The 21263-nt window shown below is 45.8% G+C and overlaps 1 protein-coding gene across 2 annotated transcripts; it reads right to left on the bottom strand.

The window, feature by feature from the left end:
• ABRAXAS2 (abraxas 2, BRISC complex subunit) lies at nt 1–19642 on the bottom strand. 2 transcript variants are annotated; one of them, XM_069978953.1, is made up of 9 exons: nt 19526–19642; nt 13683–13773; nt 12693–12729; nt 11418–11484; nt 8658–8848; nt 6342–6461; nt 4884–4968; nt 4692–4806; nt 1–1663 (listed from the first exon to the last, which is right to left on the bottom strand). In XM_069978953.1, the coding sequence occupies exons 1-9, from the start codon at nt 19595–19597 to the stop codon at nt 1281–1283; spliced, it is 1161 nt and encodes a 386-aa protein (XP_069835054.1). In that variant the 5' UTR covers nt 19598–19642; the 3' UTR covers nt 1–1280. The 2 variants fall into 2 exon arrangements, with proteins under 2 accessions (XP_069835054.1, XP_069835053.1); XM_069978952.1 differs by lacking the exon at nt 19526–19642 and adding an exon at nt 19277–19408.
• Between the last annotated feature and the right edge of the window lie 1621 nt (nt 19643–21263).

Consider the following 21263-nt stretch of genomic DNA (forward strand, 5'->3'; position numbering starts at 1 on the left):
TTCGATAAACTAAAGCACGTTTATTATGTTTGATTTGTACCAGTCTTAAGGCTGAAGTATGTGCACCATTCCGAGAATGAGACAGGCTCTCTGTTACTATTTTCCTGGCAGAGGTTTTAATCGGCAGTAAACGTGACGCCCCGTAGGCCGGCATCAAAGAGAATAAAGTCCGGCGGTAGTGGCGGCGGCGGCCAATGTGCACTTCTGTACAAGTAACATCCGAGTGAAGGATCAGGCACCTCAGTCCAGGGGATTAGTAGCTGAACTCATAGACATACAGGGAGGATGTAACCTACTTAGTAAATTAATTTAAAAAGTGCAGCTAAATATAAAACCACTGTACGTGTCACATCGCAGCAGTCAGAGGAAGAGCCTCGTGTGGGGAACGGGGGACTGAGAAAGGAGTCTTGTCTGCAATATAGTTCATCATCAGAATCAGGCAAAAAACAGACTCTAATTAACCCTGGAGTGAGAGGATGGGTGCAGGGTGTCCCGAGATCTTGTGCAGGGTCCGCTTTATTCCCGATTATTCCTCTCTTACTCACTCACCAGGTCACCTATTTGTTTGGACACTTTGGTTTCTCTGTAGGTTGAGGTTTTGATGAACGGCCGCATGTGATCTGAGGGGTAACGTTGGGTCTCACTCCACATCCCATAGGCAAATGAATAGAACCATCGCTCATTTCGGAGCAAGGTGGGGGGAGGGGGGGTGTAATAAAACAGGTTCTATACAAAACAAACAATATTGTGCAATTTAGTGAATTGATCATATTTTCAAAAAGGTGCAAGAATTGATCATTATATCGTAGAATTTCAAGGGATTATACGGAAGTGATAGCCATAGAGACTGGAGAAGTATATTGTGGAGGAGCATTGTAGGAGTAATCCACCCTCGGCTATAATGGCTACCAGCCGGAGAGGTGAGGCGCTAATTTACTGGAGACTTCAGGCAAAGAAAAAGTCGGGCGTTAGCTGTTCAAAAGTCCGCCTCCCTTATTACCCAATAATCCCTTTATTCTACACAGCGCCCCCTTGAGGTTGACAGTACTGGCTCAAAATATACATGAGACATACAACAAGCAGCTCGGTGTACTCTTCAGCTCCACACAAGTACTGGCGATTGAGAAATCAGTGAGTACAGGAAGCTGATGGGAGTATAAGGCCCACACACAGGCAGCTGAGAGACTCCCAATAAAGGGCTGGCAGCTTCAACTGTCTACATTCCATGTATCCATGCCACAATGAGACCTTACACTAAGGCTCGGGCATGAGGGTGTTAGTCACTGTTGTGCCAGTTCTCCATCTGGCTGCGTGGTAGCATGGTAAGGCTGCTCCTCTATCATCTCACTGTCAGGGGATTCTGAACGGTGCTGTGACTTTCTATATGCGCTCGGGGATTCGTCTGTGTCTTCATTCACGGCTGTCTTAGAGGCGATTGTGCCAATATCTTTAACCTCTTGGAGAACGTGACAGGACGACCCCACGGCCTGTGGCCGGGGCATGTCGGGTGTGCTATCTACTCCTTCATCAGCGTTTATACTCTCTTCTGAGTAGGGAGGAGGAAGTAGTTCTTGTGGTCTTGAAGTGGCACCTAAACAGTCCGCAAACGTTACCATGCTCTCTGCAGGCACTTGTGTCTGGATTAACATGGACTGACGCAGATCTAGTAATAGAGAAAATGGAAGCAGAAAAAATATTTAAATCATATTTATATATCAATTTATCAAGCACATCTTACTCACTTGGGCCCTTTTCTATGGAAAAGTATCTACAGTTAAAGTGTACCCGTCATTAGAAAAACCTTTTGATAGGTCAAAGAGACATAAAAAAGGAAAAATTGGCCGCACCTCTATGCCTCTGTTCGCACTGTATGTGGCTTAATAGACAAAAAAACAAAAACAAAGTGTAACAGCAACCCACAGGTGCAAGTGCTTACCGTACATACTCCCCCCGATGTAAACACAATAAAAGATCTTACTACTAGAGCAGATATGTCAAACTCTGGCCCGTGGTGCCATTATTTTTGGCCGGCCATACTATTCTACTCTTTTATTAATTTTGGCCCGCCGACATCACAGATTATAATATGGGAGGTCCGAACGGCCGCTCAGACCTACCATATTATAATCTTGTAGGCCGCAGGCAGTATTTAGCCTGCGGCCTAGCAGTATGTAAGAAGCGTCCAGACGCCGAAAATGCGGTGACGTCATCGGCTGGGGCTGCAGGAAGGGTGAGTCTATGGGGAAAGGCTGGCTACTCCATAAGAGGCTATGGGGGAGGGATGGCTACTATAAACGAGACTTGGGGAGGGCTGGCTACTACATAAGAGGCTATGGGGGAGGGCTGGATGCTACATAAGAGACTATAGGGGAGGGCTGGCTACTATAAATGAGACTTGGGGAGGGTTGGCTACTACATAAGAGGCTATGGGGGAGGGCTGGATGCTACATAAGAGACTATAGGGCAGGGCTGGCTACTATAAACGAGACTTGGGGAGGGCTGGCTACTATATAAGAGGCTATGGGGAAAGGCTAGCTACTTCATAAGAGACTATAAGGGGGGGGGCTACTACATAAGAGACTATGGGAGAGGGCTGGCTACTCCATAAGAGACTATGGGAGAGGGCTGGTTACTCTATAGGAGACTATGGGGGAGGGCTGGCTACTCCATTGGAGGCTATGGGGGAGGGCTGGATACTATATGAGACTATGGGGGAGGGCTGACTTCTATATAAGACTATTGGGGAGGGCTGGCATCTATATAAGACTATGGAGGAGGGCTGGCTACTATATAACAGGCTACTGAAGAGGACTGGCTTCTATATAAGACTATTCGGGAGAGCTGGCCTCTATAAAATACACTATTGGGGAGGGCTGGCTTCTATATAAGAGACTATTGGGGGCTGGCTACTATATGGGGCACTACTGGTAGGGCAGGCTAATATATGGGACATTTGGGGGGGTAACTATTATATGGGTCACCATTGGGAGGGCTGGCTACTATATGGCTGCTATAAGGGGCACCAATAGTAGGGCTAGCTACTATGTGGGGCAGTATTGGGAGGGCTGGTTACTATGTGGGACACTATTGGAGGGGTTGGCTACTGCATAGGGCACAGTTATGGGATTACCTACTGCTTGGGGGAAAATAATGGGTAACCATTGGGGTTGGGGTTTAACCATGTCATAGCAATTTATCTTATGATTTATCATAGTGCACAGTGCTGGGGGATGCACACCACTGACAGTGTCAGGAACACTGCACGCTAATCTGACAGTGCCAGGAGCGCTGCATGCCCTCTTCAATTAATATCAAGGTTGGCCCACGACTTTGTCTAATTTTTTAATACTGGCCCACTGTGTATTTGAGTTGGACACCCCTGTACTAGAGGGTCCTACTCTAGCATTCTCACACTAGAAATGGCCTCTCCTGGGCAAAATGAGCCTACAACTTGGCAGAAAGGAGCCAAATCTCTATACCACCCACAAGACAAGGGTGGAGTGCAAGCCAACAGTAGGCAGCTACACCCCCCCATATACAACAGAAAAAAGGAAAAATTGACAAAATTGGTATAAATAGAAATGTGGCTCCTATCTGCCCAGTTGTAGGCTTATTTAGCCCAGGAGAGGCTATTGCTAGTGTGAAAATGCTAGAGTAGGACCATGTCTCTGAGGACACTAAATTAACATGGCGACATGGTACACTCTGTTTCATCAAATAGTTTGCAAAGATCTTCATTTTTTAATATCTATAGGGCAGGTGTTTATCGTGTGTAAACTGGAAGGAGTATATACGGTAAGCCCTTGCACCTGTGGGTTGCTGTTGCACTTTTTTTTTTGTCTGTACTTAAGCCACATGCAGCGTGCAATCTACAGTGTGAACCTAGCATAGAGGTGCGGACAATTTTTCATTTTTTCTGATGTCTTTGACATTTTTTGCAAACAACAGTGACACTAAGTTGTAGTTCTATTGTTCAGTGAGCAGGATATCAATCTACTAGAAAACACTGAATGTAATTGCCGTCAGCCAAATCAGTGTTTGGGCACCAGCTAGTGACAGTGTTTGGGTGACTTTTGGGTATGAAATGTTTATACACTGCAGAAATTTGTATGAATGAAACTCAGTTCTATGTCCATGGATTTCTGCAAGACCCATTCAGATGAATAGACCAGTCTTGCCTGTAAATTCTCTCCAAATGTCTAGCCATCTGGTTCATTCTGATCAGTCTTATTAACCCATTAAATTAACCTAAATATTCATATTCATTCTGCAATTTTTTTACTGTTTTAAAAAAATAACATTCTGCTGTTAGGGTCCATTTATATCATTCAACAGGGTGAAGAAGAAGCGTTTTCTCATTCATTGACTTATCACTGGTCTTTTTACACAGGCCACAATCATCAACTAGCCCTAGGAACCCTCATTTGCCAGGAATAGAAAAAGCACAGCTGTTGTCTTGCAAAAACAGCACCACCCTCGTCCTCAGGTTGTGTGTGGTATTTACTTCAAGTGGAACTGAGCTACACAATCCACACCCAAACTGGAAGAAAGTGGACATATTTTTCTAAGCTTGGAACCCCCCTTTAAGAATGCAACAGATCTATCAAACAGTCTGAGCCATTCTGATAAACAAGCTGCATTCTTAGCCTAGTGTAAGTTTTATTAAGTATTAATGAGCCATAGTTGCTTACTTTCTTTGCGTTGCTTTTCCGCCTTCCTCTTGCAGATCTGGGCTCGGAGTTCATTCACTTCTGACTGACGAGCTTCTACAACCCTCTCGCTCTTTTCTACCTCTTCACAGATTGCCTAAAATAAGAGAGCCCAGGGTAAGCTTTACTGCTTATCATCCTAAGGCACCATTTTGCATAGTGATAACTTCTCACCTGAACCTTCTCCTGCAACGCATTATAAACCTGATAAATTAATCGGATATCCTTCATTACACCATCTTTGTCGAAAAAATTGGTACTGAAATAAAAAAAAAAAAAAAAGATTAAAAAACACAGTTTAGAGCAGCATTGTCAAAGTCCACAAGTGGATTGAGATGCAAAACTTCTGGGCTCTGGGGCAATCTACAGTAAGTGGTATAACCCACTGATAAAGCAGCACTTCGGGATTAAACAGGCTGCTGCTTTATCTGTGGAATGCTGGTCAAATATAATATACTGGACATCTAGTATTACATTCAACATACTAATTGGGGCGGCCTGGAAATAGAGAAGCATCTGAAGAACATAACAGAGAAAAGGGGGCAGAAAGTCAGGGAATTCTAAGCATTTCCACATGCGGCGGAAACTGCGCCTCCACTTTTCCCCCAATTTCCATGCAATGTTGCCGCCTATTGAGGGAGAAATAGGGATGTGGTTTTCAAAATGCTGGGAAAAATATAAAAGCATATATGGCCTATAAAGGGGAATTACATTTTCCTTTGTCTTACCAGAAACAGTGCCACCCTTCTCTATGGGATGTGTTGGGCATGGCAGCTCAGCCCTATTTAACTGAATAGATTCTAAAAAAAAATGCTTTTCAAAAGAAATAAGGCTGGGTTCACACTACATTTTTTTCATCTCGAAAAATGGATGAAACACTGATGAAAAAAACGGATGCAATTGTGTGCATCCGTTTTGATTCATTTTTCCATTGACTTCCATTAAAAAAAACAAAAAAAAAAAAAACACAGATCCGTTTTTTTTAACGTACACAAAAACTTAGTCAACCTCATTTTTGTGTCCGTTTAAAAAAAAAAAAAAGTGGATCCGTTTTGATCTGTTTTTTTCATAATGGAGGTCAACGGAAAAAAAAGATCGAAATGGACACACAAATGCATCCGTTTTTTCCAAAAACAGAAAAACGGATTGCAAAAATGTAGCGTGGACCCAGCCTAAGAAAGATCAAATTCTGTAAACTATGAGAGTTTTTTTTAATACTTTAAAACAGTAAAAACAAGGTTAAACTACAAAGGAAATGTATAAGGGGAAGAATGTGCATTCATTCCTTCCGGTATTAAATTCATGGAGTAATAGGGATAAATAGGGAAGGCCATAGAATTGCACTTAATACCAGCATTTGTCCCCTTAATTTGGCCACTAGGTGGCGCTGTTGACAGTTGCTGCATTTAAAAGTACTAGAGCAATGTAACCCAATCTGTAGCTCTCCAGCTATTGCAAAACTACAACTCCCATCACACCTTGACAGAAAAAAAGGGATCATGGAAGTTGTAGTTTTGCGGGGAGGGGAATACTGCACTAGAGAATAGGGTGGAGCAGCTCACATCCACACTACCTCTTAGATTCTTCACAGATCAGACAGATAACCATAGTTCATTCTTTATGAGCACTTACCCATGTTCTTTGATGACTTTGGCATAATTCTGTGAGGTGTTTGGCACTGACGTCATTTTATATTCCTGCTGACTGGTTGTGCCCAGGTTTGGGATTGTTAGAGAGACTCTCTGATTATACCTTGGGAAATAGAGGAAGCCGGAAACACAGTCTTAGTGCATGTAATGTGGTAAGAGTAAAGGGTGTGACTGCTTTACAGCAGAGTCCATTATCAGTCAGTTATTATTACCATAATGGCCAGTGTCAGCAATGTACATGAGGAGGAGGAAGATGCTCTGACCCATCACTGAACCGTCTCTCTCTCTCTCTGTATACCTGCTGGTTATCTTTATGAAGGAGGCCTTGTGTGCCCAGATGATGTAACCCACCGTTATAAATAACATCCCGCTACACGCTGAATGGCCAATGAAATCCTTTATGTTACAGAGGGTCCCGGACCCTCATCTACTAGCTGAAAATAGCTGCAGAGTTATTTTTACTGACATGGCTGACATGAACTTAACCCCTTCAGGACAAATTGTCATTTTTGCTTTCCCTCCTCACATTCTAAGAGCAATGACTTCACTTCTTCATCTACAGAGCGGTATAACAGCTTGTTATCTGCAGCACCAACTGTTCTTCCTAATGACACCGTCATACTTTACCAGAAAATATACAAAAAAATTATTGTGACATGAAATAAAAATCAGTATTATCAGTATTCCTCGGGTCAGGATAATTGAGAGTGATGTCCAGTTTGTATATGTATAACTTTACTAATGTCTAACTACTTTAAAAAAAATGTAAAACTTACTTAATAAAATAAAAAAAAAAAAAAAGCTTTACATTGCCATATTTGGACACCTATAACTTTATTTGTATGTCTTCAGAGACATATGGAAGCTCATTTTTGGCGCCATGATATGGTTTATATCTTTACCATTTTCTGTCACTTTTTTTATCCAGTTTTATTGGACATGTGATAGGACCATAGAAACTATACCAAATACGAAGAAGGCAACTTAAAAATGAAAATTTTATTTTTAAATATATTAAATTCCACTAGGGAACTTTCATAAGACATCATTAGATTGCTTATACTGTTTAGCTACCACTAATATTGCTATAGCATCACATGGATCTGTTCAATTGGTGCTTCGTAGAGATGAGTGAACCTCGAGTCCATCCAAACCCGAACGTTCGGTATTTGATTAGCGGTGGCTGCTGAAGTTGGATAAAGCTCTAAGGTTGTCTGGAAAACATGGATACAGCCAATGACTATATCCATGATTTCCACATAGCCTTAGGGCTTTATCCAAGTTCAGCAGCCACCGCTAATCAAATACCGAACGATCGGGTTCGGATGGACTCAAGCATGCTCCAGGTTCGCTCATCTCTAGTGCTCCGTTATCAGAGTCTTGCTGAGCCAGACACTTCTGCAAGTACAGAAGGTAAGTATAGACCTTCAGCTGCAGCAGGGACTGAGCAGAAACGCTCAGCAGTGCATGTTCTGCCCCCTTTATCTCCGCTCTCACTTGTAAAGTAGCCTATGGAACTTCAGGTAGATGCAATCGCTGGAAGTTCCATAGACTCCATTATAATTTCAATCACAGCCACTTTAGCAGTCAGAGCGGAGATGAAGCAGCAGAACAAACACTACTGAGCGTGCCTACTCCTACATTCTAGCCATTAACGGGGGTCTCAGAACTCAGATCCCCACAGATACAAACTTATGACAAGTCAGAAATTTGTTTAAATGATAGGTACCCTTTACATGTTTTAATGACTGACACCAGCTAAATTGCTGGTGTCAGTCTTTAGTGCGTGTCTGCTGCACATAGTAGGGACCTGCTGTGTATGGAAAGAGTTCAGCTCCTGAGCACACTCAATACATTCCCTTCCCTGCCTAACTGTAGTGTTAAAAGCGTTTTTCCTCCAAACACCTTTCCCGATCACTTATTCTATGCAGTAAGTATGGACTAGATGGACCCAGTGGTCTTTTTCTGCCGACAATCTTTTATGTTTCTAATGAAGGCTGTTGGTGTGAAAAAAAAAAACCCTAAATAATCAAACTATTTATAAATGCCGAATCTCTGAAACCCAAACAAACAGGAGATTGGGTTCCCTGTGTCCCCTATGGAAATGGACCATGTGTGCTCAGTCTATTCAACTCTATGAAACTGATGGAGGGTACAGTGCTTGGTGGTCCCCATCAGATCTATAGAGTTGAATGCAGTTATTTACCATTACTATGTGATATACCAGCTTGACACTGTAATCTTCATCTGAATACTAGAACCTCACATTAGGCCTATATGGAATATAGCAGAGACCCACCTGCGATTAGGCCTGAAGAGCACATATTCCAAGGCATGAGTGGAAGTGTTGGCAGTAGAAATGAAGCTGATGAGCAGGAAGACGAGGTCAGGTACACCAAGGAGGCGAGTTAGCTGCTTGTGCAAAATCTGTTCTCTATAGGACATCTGCTGTTGGGTGTTTCTCCGAAACCTGTACCAACCAATCACGTTCTGAAAACGACACAAGACAACAGGGGTCACATAATACAATTACTCAGACCATGCAAACACTATCCAAGGGGAAGGGGCGCTGTGAGGGCAATGGGGATCATTAGAAAACGTACAACACAGCTGGGGCAGATCTGTTACTCACAGCATGAATCTTTTTTTTTTTTTTAAAGAGCAGAATATGAAATGAAAGCTGAGCTGAGATTGGTTGATACAATCAACAAATAAACCTTCTTTAAAAGGTGCCTTCACACGTACTGGATTTCATGCTGTGAGTTTGCAGCGAAATCCACTGCGGATCCTGGTACCGTGAAGGTCTATAGGGTTACATGTAATGGATATGTAACCCGGACCCTTTAACCCCCTGCAGCCCCAGAGCATACATCACCTGCTCCAGGCTCCTGCTTGCTTCGGGGCCTCCCAGCATCTCCTGGCAGTCAGCCAATCAGTGCGCTGCCCCACCGCAGTGCACTGATTGGCTGACCGCCGGGAGATGCCGGGTGGCTCCGAAGCAAGAAGCCTGGAGCAGGTGATGTATGCTCCAGGGCTGCACCCGGCCCGGAGCATACATTCCCTGCTCGGCGCCGCGGCTGTGTGAAGCTCCCCATCAGCCAATCAGTGCAGCGGAATGAATTTTCCGCTGTGGGTATTTGACCCCATAGGCCTTCATTATACCAGGATCCGCAGCAGACTTCGCTGCAAACTCGCAGCGTAAAATCCGCTGTGGATCCGGTACGTGTGAAGCCACCCTTACACTGCTTTTATAACTCTGCCCCAATGAGCTCTAGAATCTGATCATGTGTGGACTGTGGAATGGCCGAAAGTTATCTCACTCTTAACACTTTAAAGGGAACCAATCACGCTGAAAATCCATCTTAAGATAAGGAAACGTGCTGGCACATCACCCAGCACGTTTCCTTAACATCCCCCTGTAACCTACGTGCCCCCCTCCATCAGTCAGTAATCTTACTTTGAAGAAGTCCCGCGCTGTATGTAAATTTCTGGCAAGTAGTCACGGTGGGCGGATTTAGTCAAGGTCCTGGGCGTCTGTAATGGCTGTAATCACACCCAGAGGGGCGTGCTTGAGGTCTGCCTTCCATCCACGTTACCCGGCGGCTTGTGTTTCACGCGATGACATCATCCGCACGCAGCGCAGACGTCTTCTGTAGTCCGCGCATGCGCAGTACAGCGGGAGACGACGCCGACGTACTGCGCATGCACGGACTCCAGAAGATCACGGCGCTGCGTGCGGATGACGTCAGTGCGCCGCCGACGTGAAACGCAAGCCTCCGGGTAACGTGGATGGAAGGCAGACCTCAAGCACGCCCCTCTGGGCGTGATTACAGCCATTACAGACGCCCAGGACCTGTGACTGATTCTGCCCACCTTGACTAAATCCGCCCACCGTGACTACTTGCCAGAAATTTACATACAGCGCGGGACTTCTTCAAAGTAAGATTACTGGCTGATGGAAAGGGGCACGGAGGTTACAGGGGGATGTTAAGGAAACGTGCTGGGTGATGTGCCAGCACGTTTCCTTATCTTAAGATGGATTTTCGGCGTGATTGGTTCCCTTTAATACTTAAAGGGGGTTATCTAGCCTAAAAAAATATAAACTGATGGCTTATCCTAAGGATAGTGCACAAAGCTATGTCAAGTAGAAATACCCTGAACTCTAATAATAATAATAATAATAATACTTTATTGGGTACATCCCACAAGCATTGAGTAATACAACAAATCACTTCAAACCATGGCGCTTTGAGAGTGTTAACAGAAAGAACGTGTCCTGGGACAATCCACCATGTGAAGAGTGCCAGGCCTACTCCTAGAAATGTTGTTGTGCAAAACTGCCAGTATGTGTAAGCAATGTGAAAGCGCAAATGCTTATATGTATAGTGCAAACTACACTACCCGATCAGCACCGGCACAGTGGCACAGTCCTTTTTTCAAAATGCTGCCAGGTTCCCGCATCTGCACCGTTTCTGTCATGTGAGATTCAGCCAGTTCTATGGACTTGAGGTGGACCCTGCCCCCCCCCCCCCCCAGTGTACAGATATCCCCTCCCCTCGAAGTTACGCCACCATTAGAATCAAGTCTGGCCATGTCACTGAGGAGACGGGATTCGGTGCCCTGGGGGCGCTGGGCTTCCTCCAGTGCATAGAAAGGGCCAAACTGTACATGAAAAAACTGGTGCAGGCTACAGAAATCGGACAGATTTTTGAAAAATTGGACCGTGCCACTGTGATCTCCACAACCGGAAGTGTAAAAGAAGGAACTAAAATTTCACTAAGCAAATTGGTACATTAATGCTCCCTTAGTGCGTCATGGTTTGAAATGATTGAAATGGTGTTGTATTACTCATTTCTCAGGGGATGTACCCAATAGTGCTGCTTCATTTTACTTGACATAGCTTTTTGCCTATTTGTATTGTTTAGTTTTCCTATATGACTAGGCAACCCTTGCCACAATAGGCAGTGCATGCTCCGTGTCTATCCTCAGGATAGGCCATCGAATTTAGATCAGGTGGGGGGCAAAACTGTTAGTGAAAAACAACCAGAGAGACTCCTACTTTCCGTCTGTCCTTGAGAATCCGGTCGAAGCTTTCTTCGTTAACAGTGCCCGCATAATCGTAAAAGCTGAGGAGAAGAACAAACATATAAAACACAAGGAAACAACCTGAGCTAACACATAGTATATAACCCAGAGACCACAAGCAAGCAAATATTATGCCTAAAAAAGTTTCCTGACAGTCGTAATTACCATAGAATTTAACCCCTTCAGCACAGGGAAGAAGTCTGCGATTAGCTGTGTGAAGGGACTGTGACCCTAAAGTGACTCTCTAAATGCAGGTATAGTGTAAAAGGGGAAGTCTGGCGAAAATTTTTTATTAAAGTATTGTATTGCCCCCCACAAGTTATACAAATCACCAATATACACTTATTACGGGAAATGCTTACAAAGAGCTTTTTTCCCTGCACTTACTACTGCATCAAGGCTTCACTTCCTGAATAAAATGGTGATGTCACGACCCGACTCGCACAGCTGTGTGGCTGCTGGAGAGGATGATGGCAGAGGGATGCTCAGTGTCCCTCCAGTGCCCTGTGTCCCTCAGTGTCCTTCTGCCATCATCCTCTCCAGCAGCCACAGCCCACACAGCTCTGGGAGTCGGGGTGTGACATCACCATGTTATCCAGGAAGTGACATCACCATGTTATCCAGGAAGTGACATCACCATGTTATCCAGGAAGTGAAGCCTTGATGCAGTAGTAAGTGCAGGGGAAAAAAAAGCACTTTATAACCATTTCCCATAATAAGTGTATATTGGGGATTTGTATAACTTGGGGGGCAATACAATACTGTAATAAAAATTTTTGCCGGACTTCTCCTTTAAGTAGAGGATATGTCACCAGTGCCTGATAGGTGGCGTCCCAAATCAGAGACCCTCATATATTGGGATGACTAGGGTTTACTGATCTCCAGCCACTGAATTCCCTATTTACTTGGTTGTGCATGGGAGTCACAGAAAGAGTGAAGTGAGATGGGAAGGTTCTGCTCAGTGTGACCTTTACTGTTTTGCTGAATTGCAGATCTGACCTCTCAGTTCTCAGGAGCCGTGTAAGCACAGAAACAGCTAACAGGATACATTATATACCCACATCCTTGTCACCCACTCGCTGCCACTCACACACACAGGAGACAAGCTAAGGCCTTTCAGTTATTTGAATTATTGCCCAGAGGCAGACAGACTCTATATAGAAGCTAAGAGACATCACCTATCACGTAAACCATAACCCCCACCAGTCTATATAATACACAGACAATCTGAACAATAGCGTAAACCTACCTGAATAGTTGGGCACACGGTTCATGCCGATGGATCTCTGAAAGGTAAAAGCAGCAGATAAAAAACAGTATATGCAAAGCCCTGGGGATACAGAAACATGTACACATTACCTAAAGTGAATGCACCATCACAGGTACTAAAAATGTTTTTTTTGTACAGTACCTGCTTGGCACCAGTGCATAGATTCCAGGGGCACAGTCAATTTTTTTTTTTCTTTTAAAATGCTGCCCAGTTCCCATGCTTGTACAGTTTCTGCTCAAGCACTGGGCCAGCTTGGAGCAGTGGGGACCGGACCGGTGCTCCCTGGTGTGACGATAACCCTTCCATTGGTGACGCGTGCCTGCTAGTTCTGATGGAAACACATCACCGAGGGGAGAGGTCATCATCACACCGGGGGGTGCCGGTCCTGCCCCCAGTGCTCGAAGCCGGAAATAACAACCATGGTGGAAACCAGGCGGCATTTTGAAAAATGGACTATGCGCTGGGATCCATGCACCGGCACCAAGCAAGTATTGTACAAAAAAAAAAAATGTCAGTACCCGTGATGGTACATTCGTTTTAAGGGGTTAACCAGGATTATGAAACATAGGTGATTTCTTTCAGAAACAGCACCACTCTTGTGCTCAGTTTGAGGGTGGTATTGCAGTTCTGTTCCTGTAAAGCGAGTTGTAAGTAAGTCAGCAGCTATGTTACTATAATCTCTAAAATCCCCTTTAATCAGTTATTCCAAGAGTAAAAAATATCACCTATCCACATGTTAGGAGATAACTAGCTAATCTCTGGGGGTCTGATCAATCACACAAAGGTCAATTGTCCCCCTGAAGAATGGAGCAGAAGTCTCATGCCTGGTCACCGTTCTATTCATGGGCTATGGGACTTCTGAATGGACAAGTCCCATAGAGAAGAGATAGAGTGGTGGCTAAGCATGTGTGCTGCCACTCACAGGACATAACCCCTCCAAGGGAGAGGACGCAGCTCGGGACCACTCACCTATAACTTGTAATAGCTCGGTGTTACTAATCTGAGAGTCACTGATGGAGAACGACTCCTCTTGTCTCACTTCACCTAGTAAGAAGCCTTCCTGCAAGAAGAACAAAAATATTATATACCGAATATAAAATTCTATTATTATATTTATGTATGTATTGGGGCTTATTTCATTTATTTATTTATTTTTTGGTTTATTTCTCCCCCTCACCTCTTACCTCCGCTCCCCCTCTTCCTTTTCCACGGCATGGGTGGGATGGGTTGGGCGGAATATTATAGGGGCTAATAAAGATTTAGATTTAGTTGCATGGGATTAGGGGTTGCAGATAACAGTCCGTATACCCTGAGGGGAATCTGCTAACGATATGATGGACTGAAGAGTGGTGATATTCTTTTTTTTGTTTTTGTTTTTTTTTTTTAAATTTGTATTATGTATATAATATATATTTATTTGAATAACGCACTGCAACTCACTAAACAGGTACAATGAATTGTTAAATGTATATTGTGGAAAAAAAAAAAAGAATATAAAATTCTATTATGACCAGACCCTAAAGCTCTAAATCCAACACTTTATGATTGATTGGGGTCCGACCTCTGAGACCCTTTTCTGTTTTATCCTGCACAGCACGGCTCATGGCCGCCATCTATACAGGGAATTGCAGACAGCGCCATTTACATAAACGGACCCAGCTATCACAGGGCAACACAAAGATACAGAACACTGAGGGACTAAATAAAAACTAATACATAAAAAAAGTTAGTGAAATTCCTTTAATCCAGCACCTAATGGTTCAGAAATTCTGAATATTTTGCAAGATGACAAGAGCCGAAGGGTCATGATGTGAGATATAGCCGGATGGCACCTCACTTCTGCTGTCTGCCTAAAGCAGTGGTCTCCAAGGTGTAGAAAATCTACAACTCCCAGCCCATCAGTCTACAGGTTCTGTAGCCCCACAGATAAGGGTCTGCCCAGGTCCTGTGTCTTGCTTTGAAACATAAGAGCCTATGAGTGACTGATGACATCAGTGTGAACAGAGGCCAATATAGTCTCCATGAAGGTCTCATAAAATCGGCCGCTGCACACTACATGAGTCTCACTGTAATGACAGGATCCACACTAGGCCATGGGTTTATACAGACATAAAAGGTGCCACACCCCAGCTCCTGCTCTACAGACAGCACCAACAAGGCTGCCACAGTCCTGTCTCATCAGTAACTTATTAAACCCATATACTGGAGGAGCAAAGCTCCATACACCGGCAGCAGATAGGGGGCGAAACTCCCAAACTCCCGGCATCGTCTCCTCCTGATTTATAGTAAGGGCAATGGAGGAAAAAAATAAATTATATATATATATATATATATATATATATATATATATATATATATATATATATATATATATATAGTCTGCCAGTCAGCATCTCACTTTCCAAACACTCTAGAACACTTATCCCACACTATCATCTCCCTTCTTTGCCAACCTACATTCCCCCGCAGCTATAATACAAATTATCTCCGGAATCTTCCGCCTGCTGAGTGGGACACAACCTTACACAAAGATTTATAGAGGCTGTCCAGGAAAAGCGAACTTGTCTACAGGATAGGAGACTGGTAAGAGATTGTGGGGAGTCTGACCGCCGTACCCCCCGCCCATCTCTGTATTGGGTCCTTGGCTTTTTTGTTATGAATACAGCTTCTCACAGTGATGTCACACACACACACACAGGTTCTCACAGTGATGTCACACACACACACACAGGTTCTCGCAGTGATGTCACACACACACACAGGTTCTCACAGTGATGTCACACACACACACAGGTTCTCGCAGTGATGTCACACACACACACAGGTTCTCGCAGTGATGTCACACACACACACACACAGGTTCTCGCAGTGATGTCACACACACACACACAGGTTCTCGCAGTGATGTCACACACACACACACACACACACACACAGGTTCTCGCAGTGATGTCACACACGCACACACAGGTTCTCGCAGTGATGTCACACACACACACACACACAGGTTCTCGCAGTGATGTCACACACACACACACAGGTTCTCGCAGTGATGTCACACACACACACACACACACAGGTTCTCGCAGTGATGTCACACACACACACACAGGTTCTCGCAGTGATGTCACACACACACACACACACACACAGGTTCTCGCAGTGATGTCACACACACACACACAGGTTCTCGCAGTGATGTCACACACACACACACACACACACAGGTTCTCGCAGTGATGTCACACACACACACACAGGTTCTCGCAGTGATGTCACACACACACACACAGGTTCTCGCAGTGATGTCACACACACACACACACACACAGGTTCTCGCAGTGATGTCACACACACACAGGTTCTCGCAGTGATGTCACACACACACACACACAGGTTCTCGCAGTGATGTCACACACACAGGTTCTCGCAGTGATGTCACACACACAGGTTCTCGCAGTGATGTCACACACACACACACAGGTTCTCGCAGTGATGTCACACACACACACACAGGTTCTCGCAGTGATGTCACACACACACACAGGTTCTCGCAGTGATGTCACACACACACACAGGTTCTCGCAGTGATGTCACACACACACACAGGTTCTCGCAGTGATGTCACACACACACAGGTTCTCGCAGTGATGTCTCACACACACACACACACACAGGTTCTCGCAGTGATGTCTCACACACACACAGGTTCTCGCAGTGATGTCTCACACACACACACAGGTTCTCGCAGTGATGTCTCACACACACACACAGGTTCTCGCAGTGATGTCTCACACACACACACAGGTTCTCGCAGTGATGTCTCACACACACACACACACAGGTTCTCGCAGTGATGTCTCACACACACACACAGGTTCTCGCAGTGATGTCTCACACACACACACAGGTTCTCGCAGTGATGTCTCACACACACACACAGGTTCTCGCAGTGATGTCTCACACACACACACAGGTTCTCGCAGTGATGTCTCACACACACACACAGGTTCTCGCAGTGATGTCACACACACACACACACAGGTTCTCGCAGTGATGTCACACACACACACAGGTTCTCGCAGTGATGTCACACACACACACAGGTTCTCGCAGTGATGTCACACACACACACAGGTTCTCGCAGTGATGTCACACACACACACAGGTTCTCGCAGTGATGTCACACACACACAGGTTCTCGCAGTGATGTCACACACACACAGGTTCTCGCAGTGATGTCTCACACACACAGGTTCTCGCAGTGATGTCTCACACACACACACACACACACACACAGGTTCTCGCAGTGATGTCTCACACACACACAGGTTCTCGCAGTGATGTCTCACACACACAGGTTCTCGCAGTGATGTCTCACACACACACACACACACACACACACACACAGGTTCTCGCAGTGATGTCACACACACACAGGTTCTCGCAGTGATGTCTCACACACACACACACACACACACACACACACAGGTTCTCGCAGTGATGTCTCACACACACACAGGTTCTCGCAGTGATGTCTCACACACACACACAGGTTCTCGCAGTGATGTCTCACACACACACACAGGTTCTCGCAGTGATGTCTCACACACACACACAGGTTCTCGCAGTGATGTCTCACACACACACACAGGTTCTCGCAGTGATGTCTCACACACACACACACAGGTTCTCGCAGTGATGTCTCACACACACACACACACAGGTTCTCGCAGTGATGTCTCACACACACACACACAGGTTCTCGCAGTGATGTCTCACACACACACACAGGTTCTCGCAGTGATGTCTCACACACACACACAGGTTCTCGCAGTGATGTCTCACACACACACACAGGTTCTCGCAGTGATGTCACACACACACACAGGTTCTCGCAGTGATGTCACACACACACACAGGTTCTCGCAGTGATGTCACACACACACACACAGGTTCTCGCAGTGATGTCACACACACACACACAGGTTCTCGCAGTGATGTCACACACACACACACAGGTTCTCGCAGTGATGTCACACACACACACACAGGTTCTCGCAGTGATGTCACACACACACACACAGGTTCTCGCAGTGATGTCACACACACACACACAGGTTCTCGCAGTGATGTCACACACACACACACAGGTTCTCGCAGTGATGTCACACACACACACACAGGTTCTCGCAGTGATGTCACACACACACACACAGGTTCTCGCAGTGATGTCACACACACACACACAGGTTCTCGCAGTGATGTCACACACACACACACACAGGTTCTCGCAGTGATGTCACACACACACACACAGGTTCTCGCAGTGATGTCACACACACACACACAGGTTCTCGCAGTGATGTCACACACACACACACAGGTTCTCGCAGTGATGTCACACACACAGGTTCTCGCAGTGATGTCACACACACAGGTTCTCGCAGTGATGTCACACACACAGGTTCTCGCAGTGATGTCACACACACAGGTTCTCGCAGTGATGTCACACACACACAGGTTCTCGCAGTGATGTCACACACACACAGGTTCTCGCAGTGATGTCACACACACAGGTTCTCGCAGTGATGTCACACACACAGGTTCTCGCAGTGATGTCACACACACACACAGGTTCTCGCAGTGATGTCACACACACACACAGGTTCTCGCAGTGATGTCACACACACACACAGGTTCTCGCAGTGATGTCACACACACACACAGGTTCTCGCAGTGATGTCACACACACACACAGGTTCTCGCAGTGATGTCACACACACACACACAGGTTCTCGCAGTGATGTCACACACACACACAGGTTCTCGCAGTGATGTCACACACACACACTGTTCTCTCAGTGATGTCACACACACACACACAGGTTCTCGCAGTGATGTCACACACACACACAGGTTCTCGCAGTGATGTCACACACACACAGGTTCTCGCAGTGATGTCACACACACACACACAGGTTCTCGCAGTGATGTCACACACACACACACACAGGTTCTCGCAGTGATGTCACACACACAAACACACAGGTTCTCGCAGTGATGTCACACACAGGTTCTCGCAGTGATGTCACACACAGGTTCTCGCAGTGATGTCACACACAGGTTCTCGCAGTGATGTCACACACACACACAGGTTCTCGCAGTGATGTCACACACACACACAGGTTCTCGCAGTGATGTCACACACACACAGGTTCTCGCAGTGATGTCTCACACACACACAGGTTCTCGCAGTGATGTCTCACACACACACAGGTTCTCGCAGTGATGTCACACACACACACTGTTCTCTCAGTGATGTCACACACACACACTGTTCTCTCAGTGATGTCACACACACACACTGTTCTCTCAGTGATGTCACACACACACACTGTTCTCTCAGTGATGTCACACACACACACAGTTCCCGCAGTGATGTCACACACACACAGATGTACTTATGCTGGTAGTCACAGCTGTCACACATACACCAGCTGGCATAGAGATGTCCTGAGGAGACCCTATGACGTCATATGTTTTCCTGTTGTGTCACCCACCATGTTCCGTGCACCTGTGCCCCCGGTGTATGAGCCAGGACCCCGCCGTACAGCCATCCCCCGGCACTCGGTAACAGTCCGGACACCGCCAGCCGGGGCCGCCCCGCTCCCTGTCATCTCCCCGGACAGCCAGAGCTCAGCTCCCGGCCACTTCCTCCCCGCTCCCGGCCAGCACCTCCCCGCTCCTCCCGCCGCGCCCTCCTCACCACGGGCCCCGGATCACATCCCCCCGGCCCCCCCGCCACTTACGTGATCCGAGCTGCTATTTGCGCTGTGATAACACAAGGAACTAAACGTATAACCCGAAATGGAAGCCGCCATGATGGTGAACCCACTCCCTCCCACAACGCGGCGCGCCGCCGCCCTGACATGACGTCACACGCACGACACCCCGGGGAATTCTGGGAGTTGTAGTCTGCTGTCATTCATGGATCCTGCAGTGTCGGGGCTGCTCCAATGCAGCTGCCAGGACGCTAATAGGAAGTTTTGTCTTGTAGCAATTGTATAAAATAACTTATATTAGACTGTGTGTGATTTGTGGAGTATTAGAGGCTTCCTTTCATTTGACAACTATTACCTTTAAAGGGGAACTCCGGAGAAAATCGTTTTCTTTCATATCAACTGGTTACAGAAAGTTATAGATTTTCTAATTTAAATCCCAACGCCATGTAGGCAGACGGCCTGGTCAGCAGTGGGACAATGACAGGGACTTGCTGGTATGGTGGGCTTTGTTACGTGATTATCAGCCTGAGGCCTTGTTCACACACCGTATGTTTTAGTAAAACAACGTCCGTTACCGTAGTTTTGCAACAACGGCCGTTGTTAACTAACATTGCTTGATTACATTAAAGTATATAGAACACCGGACGTGGTGTATACACTCTGGAGGAAATTTTATTAGGCCCCGCCCCTTTTCCCGACAGGATTCACTAAGAGGCGTATGCCTCTTAGTGAATCCATCTGGCCGGGTGCACCAAATCTACACCTGCCTTCAGCAGGTGTAGATTTGCGTCATGATTTGCACCTGCGAGCAGGCGTAAGTCATGGTACATTAGGCGTGGGAGGAGGCGGGGACCTTATCATGCCCCCTAAGCTCCGTCAGCTCACAGCTGATGCAAACATCAAACTCGGACGTTTCAGAGGAAAAAACTCCTCCTTCCTCATGTGCCAGAGATGATGACAATCTGGTGAGAAGGTTTTTCCGCCATAGTTATTATTTGAGAATATTCACACTCAACCATGCTCCAGTAACACTCATCTCTACTATGGACACATATGTGGGATCCTCCATCTTAGGGACCTATTACACAGAAAGACTGTTCCGAAAAATCGTTATATTGTTCTAATTTAAAGTGAATGTACCAGCAGGCCCAGGCTGAAGCACTGGAGGTGGGCCGACTCACTCCCAGTGGAAGGAAACCCCCACCCCTCTATGACACGGCTCCATTGATTCTAATAAAGCTACGTCATAGAGGGGCGGGAGTTTCCGCCAACTGGGGGTGAGTCGGCCCACCTCCAGTGCTTCAGCCTGGGCCTGCTGGTACATTCACTTTGAGTGATAATCTTTCCATATGTATGCAGGCAACAATCAGGCCACTAACGAAAAGTCGCTGATCGCATGTTTTGGGCCAACCATGAAGTCGTTGCTCATTGTTTGCAAATCCTTCGGCGAATGTACACGTTGCTTGTTCATTGGGATCAGGAGTATAGAGTTTACAAACGATTGTAACTAAAGCCTATTGTTCTGTGTATAATGGTGAATAATTTCAGGTCGTTTGCAAAAGCGCTTGTTTATTGGAGAAACTGAAAAAACATTCCAACTAATAGGACCCTAAGGGCCGTATCACATGACTCGATAACTAGTGTAAGTGAGCGTTGATCTGCTAGATCAGTACTCACTTACTGAGCCTACTAAACGTCAATCATTAGCGATGTCCGTACGGCCTTTCCTTAAAAGTGCTAAATAACAAACTTTATGCCCACCTTT

Source organism: Dendropsophus ebraccatus, chromosome 8 (assembly GCF_027789765.1).
Source record: "Dendropsophus ebraccatus isolate aDenEbr1 chromosome 8, aDenEbr1.pat, whole genome shotgun sequence".
Classification (NCBI taxonomy): domain Eukaryota; kingdom Metazoa; phylum Chordata; class Amphibia; order Anura; family Hylidae; genus Dendropsophus; species Dendropsophus ebraccatus.

Bases quoted from the DNA above. Each gene is read 5' to 3' on its own strand.
- ABRAXAS2 (XM_069978952.1), bottom strand. From the start codon at position 19,393: ATGACAGGGAGCGGGGCGGCCCCGGCTGGCGGTGTCCGGACTGTTACC. The intron at 12,730-13,682 runs GTGAGTGGTCCC...TTTACCTTTCAG, and splicing joins CGAGCTATTACAAGTTATAG to AGATCCATCGGCATGAACCG. The intron at 4,807-4,883 runs GTGAGAAGTTAT...CTCTTATTTTAG, and splicing joins CGTTGCAGGAGAAGGTTCAG to GCAATCTGTGAAGAGGTAGA.